At 49.1% G+C, this 16,262-nt stretch overlaps 2 protein-coding genes across 8 annotated transcripts in view; both read right to left on the bottom strand.

The window, feature by feature from the left end:
• Nucleotides 1–24: 24 nt before the first annotated feature.
• On the bottom strand, nucleotides 25–8,337 carry NEIL2 (nei like DNA glycosylase 2). Of its 6 annotated transcripts, none has more exons than XM_087775723.1 (5): nucleotides 8,165–8,337; nucleotides 4,654–4,824; nucleotides 3,265–3,593; nucleotides 1,812–2,008; nucleotides 25–1,346 (listed from the first exon to the last, which is right to left on the bottom strand). In XM_087775723.1, exons 2-5 carry the CDS (start codon nucleotides 4,789–4,791, stop codon nucleotides 1,030–1,032), a joined length of 981 nt encoding a protein of 326 aa, XP_087631849.1. In that variant the 5' UTR covers nucleotides 4,792–4,824; nucleotides 8,165–8,337; the 3' UTR covers nucleotides 25–1,029. The 6 variants fall into 6 exon arrangements, with proteins under 6 accessions (XP_087631849.1, XP_087631847.1, XP_087631844.1 ...); XM_087775721.1 differs by having other exon boundaries at nucleotides 4,654–4,841; XM_087775718.1 differs by lacking the exon at nucleotides 8,165–8,337 and adding an exon at nucleotides 8,015–8,033 and having other exon boundaries at nucleotides 4,654–4,841.
• A 775-nt stretch (nucleotides 8,338–9,112) lies between these two features.
• The window catches only part of GATA4 (GATA binding protein 4), a 30,953-nt gene continuing 23,803 nt past the window's right edge, over nucleotides 9,113–16,262 (bottom strand). For both annotated transcript variants that reach the window (XM_009467363.2, XM_009467362.2), the window contains exons 4-6: nucleotides 16,149–16,236; nucleotides 15,738–15,880; nucleotides 9,113–13,754 (exon numbers count right to left, since the gene is read on the bottom strand). In XM_009467363.2, the coding sequence (XP_009465638.1) occupies nucleotides 13,572–13,754; nucleotides 15,738–15,880; nucleotides 16,149–16,236 (414 nt within the window). In that variant the 3' untranslated portion in view covers nucleotides 9,113–13,571. The remainder of the gene's footprint in view (nucleotides 13,755–15,737; nucleotides 15,881–16,148; nucleotides 16,237–16,262) is intronic.

Consider the following 16,262-nt stretch of genomic DNA (forward strand, 5'->3'; position numbering starts at 1 on the left):
CTGAACTTAAGCTGAACATCACCAGTTCTAACTCCAGTTTTTATTTTTCACACAAGCCAACAATCTTGTTAAAATAAACCCAGATCCAGAGAGATAAGACAGCAACAGCTTCTGCCTACTGCATAGAGACACACAGCTCAACAAAGGAGGGACCACATCATCTCTATTTCCAAACCTTTCTGCTTTCAATTTACCGTACAGATCATGAGTTTTATGCAATCCCTGTCACAAACATTGTTAGACACCCCCCAGTTCTGTCAGGCTTGCGATCCCAGTTGTAACAGTGACTTGACTGAACCTCACAGTCCCTTCCCTTGGGGGCCACCCCTACAATCTGTCGAAGCGGAATTTTTTTTTTTTTTTTTTTTTACATTGAGATCTGGAATTGGCAGTTTGCCACAAAAATCCAACCTGTGGGGGCAGGCAGACATGACAAGCAGGCGGAGACCAGCTCCACCAAGCACTGCTGAGGTTTGTTTTCACCCCCTCAGAAGGAGGCAGCCGTTCCTGTAAGACCTGACAGAGGGAACAGCCACTCACTTCTAACCACACCTAATTGCAGCCCAGCACACAGGTATTCAGCTACAAGCAGAGGTAGGATTATCTAATACTGAATTAATCAAGCTGTTTAGGCAGAGGGATACACTCCTTTCTAACCCCACCATAAGCCATTGCACCCACACCAGGGACAGGGTCACTTCAGAGCTCAGCAATCACCTGCTCAACACTTTCCATTCACCATAGTCTGAACAGGGGGACCAGGACACCTCAGAACTGGTCAAACTGTTTACACTGTTGTGTCACTGTGACAAAAAAAGACGGACATTTAGAACCACTTTCCTTTTTGCATCCAGAGCTACTCAGTACTTCAGTGACTCCTGTAACCTCCACTGAGCACTTAAATCTGCCAACTCACTATCCCTAAGGAGGAAGCTCAACAGCCTCAAAGAAACCATGAAGGACAACTGAGAGCATGGTTCAGAGACCACCTAGACACCCTCCAGAACAGGAGGAATACACAAAGCCAGGTCACTCGGTGACTGGGGAAGGATCCCCACCCCCTGACAGCACCGCAGGCTGGCACTGAGGACACCACCACGTAAGTCTCTTAAAACCATCCGAGGGTCCGAAGGTTCCCCTCATCACTGCATGCCCGAGGGGACACTGCTCCTTCTGGTAGATCTGAGGGTGCAGACCTTTGCCATGCAGCTTGCTGTGCAGCCAGGCAGAGCTGAACTGAACAGCACAGTCAAGCAGACGCTCCAGATCCGAGAGAGCCAAGACAGAGCCTTGTGTTAACGGATGGATCTTGACCAGGTACAAGACCTCATTCTTAATGATGTTCCCTGGAAAGGGTCAGAAATGAGGAGACAATAAGGATATTTTTTATCAAGATGATGCAGACCTACAGCTCCAATCACTGTGACTTCTGCCTCAAGGATCACAGCTAGCTATGCCATTCCCCATATCAGAGGTGGCATACAAGTAGACTTACAGCTGGGATTAGACTGGAAGACAGTCTCTTCCCACTACCTCTGAAGCAGACCTTCCTTTCTTCCATACGTACAAGCCAATCCATAGTCACACACACGAAGACAGTTCACTGTGCTCATGCAGTGCGCTCAAGCATCCGAAGCCTGTGGCTACAGGCTGCAAGCCTTGTCCTCAGCAAATGGCCACATACCCTTAGCTGGATCAACCAGAAGCCATAAGGCTAAGGAGTAAAATGTTCACGCATGCAGCTCTGGATCTTAGACATCCCACCGACCTTCCTCCATCTTTTTGCTCTGCCACTATGCCCTGGAACTCACCCAGTCCTGAAAAATATCTTTGGTCTAAGAGAGTGTAGCAGATGGGATCGGGTGCACGGAGGGCATCCAGTGCCCGGCTGCGGTCAAATTCCACAGACAGGATGTCAGAAGCAGGATCAGCCCTCGGAGATGAGCACCAGTGCATTCGGCAGTTGTAGAAAACAAGGAAGCCTCCGCTCTCAAAGTGCAGAACCAGCCTGGGAGAAGCAGAGAAGTTAGTGCCTCTCACCAGAAACATCCCTGGACCATTTGTTATATTCTGCGCTGGCTGAAGAGACTTGCATAGAAAGGAAAGAGCAGAAAGACAGCAGAGTAGCAACTGAGTGAAAAAGCTACTGGAAGGTGAGAAAAGAGCTTGTAAGCTTGGGGAGAAGCACACAGTGAGGCATCAGCCCTTACACATGCCTATGCATTCTCATGAGAGCCAAGGAGACATCTTGAAGTACCAGTCGCCCAACCTTGTACCCTAGTCCAGCTCTCCCTTCCCTGCAGCTTATCACTACACACGCGTGTGCGCACAGGGTCACAGCAGGCACTCCAACGCACCAGGCCACCATCGCAACGCAAGGTAGCCTCTTTAAAGATTTCAGCCAAGAAACTTGGTTGTGAACCCACACAACTTGTGGACAATCATTCTTTCTGTTGCCCTGTGGTCCCTAGCCGAGAAACAAGAGAAGGCAGGGAGATGTATTAGCATCTTAGCTCTCCCCAGCAGGCAAGCCAGACGACCAAGGGCTCCAGCAGTAGGGTGCACAGTCAGGGAAACTGATGCTCCAACCTGCACACAAAACTGACTGTCTGAAACTATTTGTGTAGAAATGAAGCAACCCTTCAAAAGGTTGCAGGATGAGGGAGCAGGGAGTGTGTCCCTACCAAATACACGACATGCACAGGGGCCAGACACCCACCTTGTACGTTATTAACCACTCAGGTTAAACAGCTCACAAAAGCAGAATCCACGCTATCTTCCAGTATGTACCCCTTCCTTGTTCAGTACACTTCCAGTGGGACTTAGGACACAGACTGTTGCTGTTAAAGGCAGCAGTGCATTGAAAACACAAGCATTGCTCCAACCAGTGATCCCAGCTGCCCTAGATGTACGCTATTTATCCAAGGCTTCTTTTAAACATGTAATTGGGAGAAACTGGCATTTTCAGGGCATCATTCAGTCTGGAATCCTAAAAGTTCTCCTTGAATAAAAATCTTAACCAAGCTGGTACTGTGATCCCCAGGCTGCCAGGCAACATGCACCCCAGAAATGCACTGTGGATTCCCTGGTTGGACACACCCCACACCCACTCATGCCATCTTTCATGCCTACTTATCTCAAGAATTATCAGAGAAAAGACAGGGCTAAGAGCATCCCCAGACAAATTTAGTTTGAGACAGAAGAGTGCCTCTCCAGAATGAGAGGTAGGGAGAACGCAGAGTTTGTGGGGACTCCACCGAATACCTGGGTATAGGGTCTTTCCAGTCCCCCCTCTTATTGGCTTTGTTTGCTCTTGAGAACTCATTTGCCCGAATGCTGCCAAACAAGCCAAAATGGAAGCGCAGCCAGTGGCCCGGACCCTCTGCTGCATCTGGAGATTCAGATCTTGAGTGTTGAAGTTCCTGCAGCTCCTCCTGGGGATGTGTCTGTGGGGCACAAACATGTTCTTGCCCACCCTGGACAGGAGAACTTGCCCCACTAGCAGCCTCTCTTTGCAGCGCTGTCTCTTCTGCAGTTGGTCCTAAGGGACCTTCAGCTGCCACAAATGCCAGGTACAAGTTCTTCCCATGAACCTGAGAAAAAAAGGTGGGTAAAAAGGTATTGAGGATCCACATAACCTCTGGATGTTTCCATGCAAGTGACCATTTTCTACAACCTCTTTTAGATAGAAGGCACATCACCCCACCCTGAACACAGGTTTCATTAGCATCTGAGCCATTCCCATCAGAGCTGCAGTCATCCTCTCAACATCCCTTCTTCACCTACATGAAGCATTAGGTGCTCAGATGCAACTCCAGTGTGAAGCCCTCTCAGAGGCTCCTGTCAGGCCAAAGAGACACACCAGGACAGACACTCAGGGTTTCAAAGTCTGTCATCACTGCTTCTCTTTCGCCTCCCCATTGTGTGCTGGCCTCAAGTGTCTCAGGCTAGGGTGACATAATTCAAGGGTGGCTCTGAAATCACAGCCTAGCCACAAATGACTGTTGAGCAACTCACATCTGTGTCCCCAGCTGAGATGAGCACGTAATCAGGCAAAGCTGCGCTAGCATTTGGTCAGTCAAGTCCAAATCATCATCTGAAGGAGGTCAGGCAGGTGAAACCCCCAGCAGGACTGACCCAGTGTGACTATCTCACAAGTGTCCACAGCACAGACATTTCAACCTAGCCAGGTGAAACCCTGCCCTCTGGTATAAAAGGGAAGCAACTGTACAAGTTCACAGCTGCAGGAAACAAGGCTGCTGCTTCTGGCATCCACATACTGAAGAAATCAACTCTCATCTTCTACAAACAGCCCGCGCCAACACCAACTCCTCTTCCCTTGAGGAGCACAGAACCAGCGCGTTGGCATGACTGACCAAAGCTGCAAAGAATTCTGAGCATGTCCATGTCCTGCAACAGCCTTTCCTCACAGTAACCTTGATCCCAAACTTTGCAACACAGAGCAGTACTCCAAAATGGGCATTCATGTCTCTTTGGCCGCACACACCTATTTCGTGGCTATAAATAAAGCCAATGGTCCACCTCAAACACAAGCTCGGTGCCATTTCTCAGGTTATGCACCTTCCGTGACCCAGATGCAGGACAACGGTGGTTTGCCTCAGACTTGCCAAGTTCATCTTTAGTCCAGCTCACCTGGGAGTCCTGGAGCCTCAGGGCATTCAGGTCACTCACATTGATCTTCCGGCTGCTTCCCCCCACCTTGGCCACCACTTGTCCCACAAAAGGGGAGGTCAGCAGCTGGAACTTCCTCACTGATGGGCCCTCCGGCATCTCCAGCAGCTGTTGAGGGAACAGCTTGGTGCCCTAGATTTGAAGGAAAGCTGCAACTCAGAAATACAAAAAAACAGTCAGAGGCTGAGCCCACCACAATCTCCTCACCCCCATTTTCCTTCTCGAGTCCCTGTGGCAAAGTCCATGGAGAAAAACAGGTTCCTTTCAGACCCAAGGAGGTGGGGGAATTCCCATCCTTGGGGATATTCATAGTTCAATCAAATAAGGCCCTGAGCAACCTGCTCTGATGGTAGTTTTCACCCCACAAGAAGGAATTTGGCCTGGGGATCTCCAGCAGTCCTTTCTTACTGCAGGTTCTCCAGGAGTTGTAGAGGCCCTTAAATTACTGTTTAGCATCTCTCCCCTCACCAGGAACAAGAGCTCACCTAACTCCAACCATTCCCTCAGCCACAGCCTTGATGTCCCAGTACAAAGGAGGAACGCACCATTATATCGATATTAACGACCCAGAACCAGCGCAGGCCATGGTGAGCCATCCTTTTCCTGATACAGCCACCAAGGCAAGCACTGCTCCCTGATCAGCACCGGAGTTAGCTCATCCCCTCCCCTTGCTTTACCAGCTGCTTGCCCCACTGACTGCAATGGGATGGGGCCAGTTAGGGAGCATGCATACACTCTACTAGCAGCATCTGGGATCAGAAGACTCTGGATGAGGGGGAGATGAAGCAGCACCATCCTACAGCACCCTGTAGCTCCCTCCAGGAAGTCACACCAGTACATAAGGGGTTATTTCTGGCATGAAATCCCAGCCACATGTCACTTGCAGTTCTTCTGAGGACTTCTGCCAGGACTGCGTGTACAAGAAAGCAGGCTCCAGGAGATGGAAAGCGTGGTTTGGCTTTCATCCCACAGTGCCAATTCCCCCTACAAACCAATCCCAGAGACCAGTACTGACCAGAGGCTCAGCTTCAAACTCCACAGCACTCGGTACAAGGCTCTGAGCTACCCGAGATTGCTGCTGATTTTCACATCAAGCTATCTTGTGCATGGTCCCCCACCAGAAGAGACATTACCACCTCATCTTGGCTTCTCTGCTGTCTGGGCTAGCTCAGGTAGAGCAGCCCACGCTTGCATCAGCTCAGAGTGACTGTGAAACCAAAGCCTTCACTGCCACACGCTCCTGCCACAGGAAGGGGACATCCTTACCCACTGACACTTTTAGCCCAGAAGAGGCATTTAAGCCAGCAGCCACCTCCACAGGGCTGTGAACAGCAGCGAGGTGCGGACATACCCTCAACAGCAGCAGGTAGGCAGCATGGCCGTGAAAGCCTTCATGTGCTGCAGCACAAACCAAATCCCTTTTGGAAGAGCTCAAGAAGAAAACAAGTCAGGGAACATTACCTGGATCCAAGACATGAAATTAAAGATATTAATTGGTCATACAAACTAGCTTTACCAGGAGTAAAAGACTGAGCTTTATTCCTGTGTCTCCTAGGGCATGGGATAATTATTCATAAGCCTGCTCCAGTTTCACCCCCCAAAAAATGCATATTGTGTTCAGACTTTAGTCAAAAGCCAGCTGCAGATCAAGAGTCAGCTAAAGAGATGGTCCTGCTGCCAAAGGCACCAGCAGCAGTCTGGATCCCTGGGAGCAGCATTTGGCCACTGGACACAGATCATCCAAGGGGTCTGCCCACACCCCAGGCCCCTTGGGTCTTCCTCTTGACCATCCAGGCACTGGCTTCATGTCAGGCAGCACGGAATGAGCCCCAGGACAGCTCACACAGCCCAGAGCTCAGACCCCAAGGAAGCTCATCATTTACAGAGCTGCACAGCTCTGATTACTGCTGATTCCGTTCACAACAGGCTCATTGTGAGACTACAAGTGCTGAGCATTTGGTAAGGTTTTAATGAACATGCTCTCACAGCTGTAGCCACTCTGGACAGCAGAGTAATGCTCCTCTTCGAGAGAAGAGCCTGCCCTTTAGAATCACAGAATCGTTAAGGTTGGAAAAGACCCTTAAGATCATTGAGTCCAACCATTAACCTATCACTGCCAAGTCCACCACTAAACCATGTCCTCGAGCACCATGTCTATGCGTCTTTTAAACACCTCCAGGGATGGAGACTCAACCACTGCCCTGGGCAGCCTGTGCCAGGGCCTGACAGCCCTTTCGGTGAAGAAGTTTTTCCTAATATCCAACCTAAACCTGCCCTAGTGCAGCTTGAGGCCGTTTCCTCTCATCCTATCCCTTGTTACTGGGGAGAAGAGACCGACCCCCACCTTACTACAACCTCCTCCTCCTTTCCCTCAGGGCATCAGAAGAACCAGCATCTGCTGTCTCTGGTCTCCTCCTTCTCTCCATGGATCTCCCTACTTCATCTTTTCACTCCAAATCTAACTTCAGTCTCTTCCAAAATGCTTCCTCCTCCAAAGAGGAGGAAGATAATAACAAGCTCCAGCCCTCTGCAGGGCATGACACCCATCTCCCCAAGAGCGTGACTACTGCACCCCAGAACCTGTCCCGGCAAGCCACCTGAGCTGGCACCACTACAGGTCTGGGGCAGGGAGACAGGTCTCCAGGAGAAATCCTCCCCATGTGTGGGCTCATTTCCAGTCCTCGTGCTCAGACAGAAGCCAAGCACCTGCACCGGAACATAACAAGGACAAGGCTTCCAGGTTCATCCACCTCAACCCAGCTTTACCTGCACACCCACACTTCCAGCTCACCTGCGCCCAGGGATTGCAGCCCCACACCCTGCTGCAGAGGAAGCCCCACCACAGCTTCACACCCCTGCACAAGGCTCCTGCATGGATTTCAAGGCACAGCCCTGACCCTCCACATGCGATTAAGGACATGCACAGCTCACCGTCTTCTCACACTTATCCAAGCATCAACTTGCAGCTCTCAAAACCAACTGAGCCCTGAGTTCCCCCCCCTCACCCTGGAGCAGTGGAAGCAGTCTGCCTGCACGAGAGTGCTGGGGAAGGAGGAATCACCCAACACCTTCACACACACCGTGCAGAGCCCCAAAGTGGGCACCCATAGCACACACCCCTTGAGCCCCACATTCCTGAATCCAGCCCTCCAGCCACTGCCCTTCCCAGGCTCACCCTGTGCATGCATCTGGGGAGCAGACCACTCAGCCTTTCTGCCCTACTTCATTGTCCCCCTTCTGCTCCTCTGTGCTCCAGAACTCTCCCTCTGCCCCCAGCCACCTCCCACAGCATCTCTACCCTCTCCCTAACCAACCTACCCACCCTTAGTATCACCTTCTGCACCCAAAACCCCTCCACCTACCCACCCACCCACTTTTATAGGGGAGGAGGACCCTCCCAAATAGCAGGGGAGCTCCCCAATTAGTTGGTGTGGGAGGAATGGGTGGGGTTTCAAGTGCTGGCCACACTCACCTCACCAGTTGCATCATTGTCTAGGGACTGGTTGGACTGGGAAGGAAGCTGGGCACCCTGGAAGGAAGGTTGGGGGCAGCCATAGCTGAGCACAGCCCGTGCTGGAAACGTAATTTTGGCTTAAGGGCGGTGTCTCTGAGTTCAGCTGGAAGCAATTAGGCTGAATGGCAGCCTGCTGCACAAAACCATGCTAGTGAGCAGACCAAAAAGATCAGTCACGATGGGATTAAAGTGCCCTGAGGAGCTTTTCCCCTCTCTGCTGAGCTAGAGGGGTTACCTGCTGCGTGGAACACATCGCGTGCTTTTCCCCCTTTGTATTAAAATCGTAGAATCATAGAACGGTTTGTGCTGGAAGGGAAATTAAAAATCATCTTATTCCAGCCCCCCTGCCACTGGCAGGGACACTTTCCACTAGACCAGGTTGCTCAGAGCCTCATCCAACCTGGCTTTGAATTGCTCCATTGCTGGGTCTGTCACTTCTGGTGTTTGTCATCCTGCGTTGGCCATCCCAGCTCCTACCTACAAGAAGGGGCTCTGTGTGACTCCTGGGCTTGGAGACAATGTCCAGCCTCCTGCAATAACTTATGGCTTGGGAGTCCCCAGGTGTGAGCAATTAATTTACCAATGATTTTGCCTCTCATTAGAACCTAAAGTTTATTTGGAAAAACGCTTCCAGCATGAGGGTGGTCAAACAGTGGAACAGGAACCTAGAGAGGCTGTAGGATTTCCATCCTTGGAGATATTCAACACTTGGCTGAACAGGGCCCTGAGAAACCTGATCCAGTCCCTTCTGATTTAAATTACTCTGTAATTCTCTCATTACGACCTCCCCAGGACAGGACCCATTGCACCATTGCTTCTCCAGGTGCACTTCATATGTGATCATTTATCCCCAGCCCCCTCTAAGAAGCCCACGAGGGCAGTCAGAGTCAAGCAGCAGCCTTCTGGTTTTATTATCGTTCTTTTATTTCCATTAGTTCTAAAGGTGTAGAAGTTACGTGGATTGGTAGCCATACTACTTCATAATATATATTTTTTTACATCTTTAAATAATTACAGCTTGTTCAGTTGGTTGGTTTCCCTCTCCCCCTTACAAGTAAGTGTCTGTTTCCATGCGACCTTCCCAGGTGACCTGGGAAGCTTCAAACTTTATCCATGGGGAGAAAAAAAGCAAAACAAAACACCACCCCTGACATAGTCACAGCTTCAACGTTGTATTAAGAGTTGTTGATTGGTTTTAAAGCTCCTTTACAATATTCCTGAGCTCCTCCTGATTGCACCCTCTCCAGCCAACCCATAAGATTGCAAGTGAAATATGGATCTCTTCTGATCAATTTACAAAAGAATAACTGAAGCGATTCAAGATATTGCATCTCCACAGAGAGGAAAGACATTTAGAAATCGTTAAATGACCTTTCTACCCCTCTGGCTCCCCGTCCTGGTTCTCATCTGCCCAACTCACTCTGGTGACCACTGAGCCATTGCAAAGGTCTGGTTTGGCACAAGCAAACCCTGTGCTGCAAACCCTTCGACATCAAAATTTGCATGTCTGATTAATGGTGACCTCTAAGGGAACAAGTCCCACAAACACGTTTATATATGTTCTTAAATGTTTTGCAGGACTGGGCCCTTCCCTCTCGCTCCTCAGGGCAGGGATAGTTCTTGGTCCTGCATTTGTGTAGGACCTGGCCTGGTATGGTCCTCAGTAGGTTCTCCAGCCATGCTGCAATGAAATAAATTATTGCAATAAAAGCAATAATTATCTTGGCTTAATGAGTCTCTAATAATCATGTCTAATTTCATTAGCAAAGCAGGCTCTAAATGCCACCTTTGAAGGCAGAGCTCAGATGGAACCCAGAATTTTGTAAGTTGCCCCTCTTGCTAGAATGAGCTGAGTCTCCTGAAACTGCTGGCACTTTCATCCTCTCGTCCTGTGAGTATCCCTTCATCTGTCACTTCTGGTGTTTGCCATCCTGTGTTGGCCATCCCAGCTCCTACCTACAAGAAGGGGCTCTGTGTGACTCCTGGGCTTGGAGACAATGTCCAGTCTCCTGCAATGACTCATGGCTTGGGAGTCCCCAAGTGTGAGCAATGAATTTACCAATGATTTTGCCTCTCATTAGAATCTAAAGTTTATTTGGAAGAACGCTTCCAGCATGAGGGTGGTCAAACAATGGACCGGGAGCCCAGAGAGACTGTAGGATTTCCATCTTTGGAGATATTCAACACTTGGCTGAACAGGGCCCTGAGAAACCTGATCTAGATTTAAATTACTCTGTAATTCTATTGTTCCAAGCTCCGTACAACAGGACCCATCTATTACGGTGTGTTTGTACAACACCTAGTGTGATGGTGTTCCATCTGAGGTCAGCCTCTCACCATCTTCATATCAGTGTTGGCCAGAATATGGCAAATGCTCCTGGACCAACAATAGTTCTACAACAGTTTTGGGTGATTGAAAAGAACAGCAGAACCAGGAGTATCTGGACTGCTACTGCTTGTAGTGCAAAAGAGGGGACAAAAGAGCTAATTTGTACCACTGAAGAGAGCCAAGTTGTCCTCACAGCCCCCAGAGCCTCACCTTTTGAAAGCAGACGTCTTGTTCTGTTATCAGGGTCCTCGGAAATGCTCCTCACTGTGTTTCAAGAATTATTTTTAAGGCTTTGAGGAAAGCTGAGAACCAGTTAACAAATTTCTACCATGGTCATTGAGATAACTTGAGGGAGCATAAAGCAGGCTCGTGTCCTGCAGGGGTTTTCCCATCTTGCATTGCAATCAGACTCCTTTATGGCATCTCAGAGTGTGTTTTAAGGGCAGGAGAAAAATTCAGCCAGGGAGTTTAGCTCTGAGGGCAGTAGGAGGAGCGCAGTAATAAGGCAAGGTGGACAGAGCTTCTGGGAGCATCCGTATGGAAAGAGAAATGGGGCGTGTGGTTGATCTGGACTTTGGCTCCTCTCGAGGAGGCCACCTGCTCCCCTCCCTTTCAGGTTGTCCAGGGTAGTTCTAGGTATCTCGAATGTGTGCATTAGCCAAGTGGCATCTTTGTGGTGCATGCTTCTCTGTTACGGACAGGAGTTCACAGCCAGATCCCAAGAGGGCTCAGTTGCCATTTACAAAGGAATATTGTTGAAGGAGGAGGCTGGCTAAAGACCTGCATGCCCGGGCAGAAATGCCTTTATGTTTTCACCCCAAATTCATGCTTTTAGGTGCTATTTCTGGCCTCTTCTCTGCAGCCTACCGGGCCTGAGCAAAATCACAGAATTTCATTTATTTTTATTCATGTTTCATGAATGTCTTTTCCTTGTCTGTAATTAACATTAATGAGGCTAGACTCTGCATTACCTCAGCAAGACAGAGTGGAAACTCTGGTGCCAACACCATCCAGCCATTCCCATGGCATCACTGCCATGGTATTTTTCTCTGGGGAGTGCAGAGGATCTGCCACCCCTCCAAAACCCTGCAGATCTGAGTTACGTAGAGCACAGGGAATGTGGAAGGGTCCAGGTCTCTACTGTGACTCCAGTCCCAGTCTTTATCATGACCAGTCCAGTTGAATCCTTCTCCTTAAAGAAGCTTTTCTACCATCAGGAGGAAAATGGCGAGTTCAAAGAAAGACGATAGAATGCCGTTCTTTTGCTTCAAATGTGTATGAGGCTTTCCTCTTCTCCAAGCCATGTATGTTGGTGTTTTGGTGGAAACACTCTTTGTGGGAATGTTAAACAGTGGGAGACAGAGGATGGCACATTTGGGAGGGATGCACAATCCCTCTTCTAAATTTTCACTTGGTAGTTCCGTACTCGAGTTCTGGATGCAGGCAGGAAAGAGAGGAGCTGGGAAGGCAAGAAGAGTAACAGAGTTTGGGAGTGGACAGAAACAAGAGTGGAGAATCTTGTAGGATGAGGTCTCCCAGAAATTCCCTGCCTGAGGGACAAGTCCCTCCTCAGAAACGTTGATGAAAACGTCATGGCAAGCATCTGGTGAAGCACTTAGACTGCACAGGGAAGCTGTGGCATCTGTGATGCTGGAGTTTGTTAAGCACATGCTAGAGAAAGAGCAGTCAGGGCTAGGTTAGGTAGAATTGATCCCTTTGGGAAAAGGGAATGAGTCCGTGAGCTCTCAGCATCTCTTCCAACTCCATTTGCTAGGATTGCCTGGTTGCCGAGAGCCTGATGGGCAAGAAAAAACACGAGTCTTGTTTAATACTCATGCATGAATGGAGTTATGCTTCTCTCGCAGGCAAGCAAGTCTATGCACATGCTTGGTAAAGAAAACAGCCCCGGACTACCTCCATTAGAGGCTGAAGCCTTTACTTGTTGCAAAAGGTGAAATCCTAAAGGGTTAGATGTGTGAAATGGTCATGAGCCAGGGGGAAAGTGGGCACTCACAGTACAGCCAAAAATAAATGACAATCAGATTTCATCAATGACATCAAAACCAACATAAAAGTATGCAAAATAATTAAATTAACTGCCTCAAAAGCAACAGCACAGCAGCGTTAGAAGAGCATCTTTCACTTGCTGTGCTCTTGGATAATCTCTAAGCCTGGCTTGTAGCTATCCATAAGGGAAGAGCCCAGCAATTTCCTCCAGGATTTGATGACCAAGGTGGGTCTCCTCTACCTGCTTCCAGAAGGTTCCTCCTTCTAAAATTCCCCTTTGACTTTGGACAGACTTTCTCCAGGCTCAGCTAACAACCTTTCGGAAACACAGTCCCATGATTTTGTAATGATAAATAGGAAAGGAGTTACTATTAAATATGGACATTCATTAGCTTTTCAGACCATCTAGGAAAATGAAGACAATGCTCTGGATGTGTGAGCTGAGGGTGTGGGTAGGAGAGGGTCTCTTTTTTCTCTGCCCTAGATCACATCAAATGCACTGAAGGCACCACAGCATGTCTAGTGAAGTCTGTTCAAGAAACTGTTCTGGAACTGGCTCCATTTGGTGGAAGATCACTGAATTTGGGTAATGAGATGATGGTGGCATTTTCTTCTGGTCAGGAAAAGAACGGATGGTGACAGAAGAAAAAAAGTGTCTCTGCTCCACCATTGTCTGAGTCTTAAATGCCAGATATTTTTAAATAAACAAAACTCAAGAACTGTGTCCATCTTCGTGTTTCTGGCTGTTTCATAGGAGGTGGTGACAATCAAATAGAGAGGCTCATTTAAAGTGGGAGAAAAGGCTTCAAATCCATTAGTTAATTTGAGATTTGAGTCTTCTCTGTTCGTTGTGTAAGAGCTCTCCTACACCTCAGAAAAGTCCTCTTTACCTCTTTGCTGGAACATCTCACAGGAGGACAGAAGGCAGGAGAGCAGGGGAGGTGGGAAACAACATTGACTTGATGATTATGTGGCGTCTTCTTCATCTCTCCAGTGGATCAGCCTGAAGTTCGTGGGTGGAAGACCAGTTTATGCAGTTATGATGTCCCCATGGTTTTCAGCTAACACCAGGCTGTTCCAGGAGTCCTGTTTGGAGCTGGTTTGTGGAGACTGGCTGATAGCTGACTGATAAGCCTGCGGGGAATGCTTCAGAGCTGAGATCGCAGGGTGGATAGATGATCCATGTCCAGACATGGCAGAGACTGAGAATGCCTATGGAAAAAGGAAAATCCTGTGAACAAAGCTTCAAACTATAGAGGACCCTACGAATCCCTTTATGGGGGCTGGTGCTATTGTAATAACATGTCTGTGGATTTGCTGTAGGGCTGCAGATGGCAGCTTATGCATGCTGCTTTGGACAGGCTCTTTACTTCTTGTTCCAGACCCTGTTCTTTCCTATTACTGCATACAGGGCATCTTATCCTCTTCTAAATGTCAGAAAAGATCATTTTACCTCCCAAGGCTTGAGATTTCATTGGCCTTGGGCTCTCCTAGCTTACAAATAGCCTCCTGTGGACTGCAGGACACGCAACAGTGCTGCAAAGTGCTGCAGGTGCAGGATCAGTCCAGCGCAACACTCGGCCACATGTTTTTTTTCTCCAGGGATCATTTTGTTAAAACACTGGAGTTCCCTGTATGAACCCAAACGGAGAGCAACTATCGTATACCTCTCCCTCTGAATCGTGCTGTGCTGTGGGGATTTTAAGCTGGAGAAATGGGCCTGTGTGAACCTCATGAGGTTCAACAAGGCCAAAGGCAAGGTCCTGCACCTGGGTCGGGGCAATCCCTGGTATCAATACAGGCTGGGGGATGAAGGGATGGAGAGCAGCCCTGCCGAGAAGGACTTGGGGGTGCTGGGGGATGAAAAGCTGGACATGAGCCGGCAATGTGCGGTGGCAGCCCAGAAAGCCAAGCGTCTCCTGGGCTGCATCCCCCGCAGCGTGGCCAGTGGGGCGAGGGAGGGGATTCTGCCCCTCTGCTCCGCTCTGGGGAGACCCCCCCTGGAGCCCTGCCTCCAGCTCGGGGGTCCTCAGCACGGGAAGGACATGGAGCTGTTGGAGCGGGGCCAGAGGAGGCCACCAAAATGGTCAGAGGGATGGAACAGCTCTGCTGTGAGGAAAGGCGGAAAGAGCTGGGGTTGTTCAGCCTGGAGAAGAGAAGGCTGCGGGGAGACCTGATGGCGGCCTCTCAGTGCTTAACGGGGGCTTATAAGAAAGATGGGGATAGTCTTTTTAGCAAGGCCTGCTGCAACAGGACAAGGGGTAATGGTTTTAAACTAAAGGAGGGTAGATTTAGACTGAACACAAGGAAGAAATTTTTTACAACGAGGGTGGTGAAACACTGTCACGGGTTGCCCAGAGAGGTGGGAGATGTCCCATCCTTGGAAACATTCAAGGCCAGGCTGGATGGGGCTCTGAGCAACCTGATTGGGTTGTAGATGTCCCTGCTCATTGCAGGGGGGATGGACTAGATGGCCTTTAAAGGTCCCTTCCATCCCAAAGCATTCTGTGATTCTATGATTCTATGATCCTTAACCAAGGTACAGTTTTTAAACCTGCAGACATTCGCACAGATCAGCTTCCAGATCTGTGTGTTGCTCAGCAGGATAAGCACCTTGCGTGGATGCAGTGCTGGTCCCAAGACATCTAGTGGTGGATATGGTACAGAGCACACCGCTTCACCCTGCAGCTCTCTGCTATCACGCTGGCTTGCTTTAACCTTTGCAGGGACTCAGCTCCGTTAGATTTGGGCTGCGTGAGTTTATTCTCCTCACACTGCATTTCTCATATCAATCAACACACAGCCAGCCAGTGCAGAGAAAGTAGGGTAATATTTCCAAGTTCTTCCTTGCTCAAGACAAATCAAATCATACAAAGGGAACAGGGATTTTCTTGCTATGGGACCCATATAGCTGCCCAGCTAGAAGGAATGTCATGTTTTCAACAAAGCTGCTACTTCTTGTTGTCCATTCAGAACTGCCACACATCATTAGAAAGCTATATTTGCTGTAGACATCGTGACAAGAACGTGGAGTTTTGCCCCATCCCAGAGGATAGATCTCTCACTGCGAACTCCTAGACCCCTGGGTTGAAAAGAGTCAGCCTTTTTCCACAGAGGTTTTGAGGATGTTCTTCTCACCATGTCTACCATCCTAGTTCCCATCTTTGTCCCACTGCCAGCATCTCCCCTCTGTACCTGAGAAATGGGGCTGGGGTGCCCGTAATGAGATGAGAGCCCAGGTTCTGTTTTTATGGGGCGCATTTCCTCAGTGGTCGTCACGCTGCTGCTGCTGCTGGTGGAGCTGGTGGTCGGGGTAAGACTCTCGCTGCTGGATGGACCTGTGAAAAAGCAGATGGTAAACCAGGCTCTTCCCAAAGACCTTTCAGTACAGAGCTGGACCCACCCACACAAAGTTAGTGTAGGTAAAAATAAAAAAAATAAATAGTCGGAAGGGCTTTGTTACTTCTGAAAGGCATTCAGACATCCCCCATTTTTGAAGAATCAGCCCATTTTGTGGTTGGATGTCTGACTCACAGGACATGATGGTCAGAAACACAAGTGCACGCACGTATACACATACCCTAAACTCCCGCGTTCAACACTTACCTGCTGATGTCTTTGTTTTGTTAAGGTTCTTCGGCTTGCGCTTCCTCGTCTGAATGCCCTCTTTTCTCATTGCTAAAGGCCTTGGAACCTACGGACCCAAATATAAAAGCCCAT

Source organism: Nipponia nippon, unplaced genomic scaffold (assembly GCF_047370975.1).
Source record: "Nipponia nippon isolate SJK-2023a ecotype South Korea unplaced genomic scaffold, ASM4737097v1 scaffold_4, whole genome shotgun sequence".
NCBI lineage: Eukaryota > Metazoa > Chordata > Aves > Pelecaniformes > Threskiornithidae > Nipponia > Nipponia nippon.

Excerpts from the sequence above, each read along its gene's own strand:
- NEIL2 (XM_087775723.1), bottom strand. The coding sequence starts at position 4,791 with ATGCCGGAGGGCCCATCAGTGAGGAAGTTCCAGCTGCTGACCTCCCCT. Across the intron at positions 3,594-4,653 it reads TGAGGCTCCAGGACTCCCAG|GTTCATGGGAAGAACTTGTA; the intron begins GTGAGCTGGACT and ends TTTTTTTCTCAG. Across the intron at positions 1,347-1,811 it reads AAGATATTTTTCAGGACTGG|GGAACATCATTAAGAATGAG; the intron begins GTGAGTTCCAGG and ends GACCCTTTCCAG.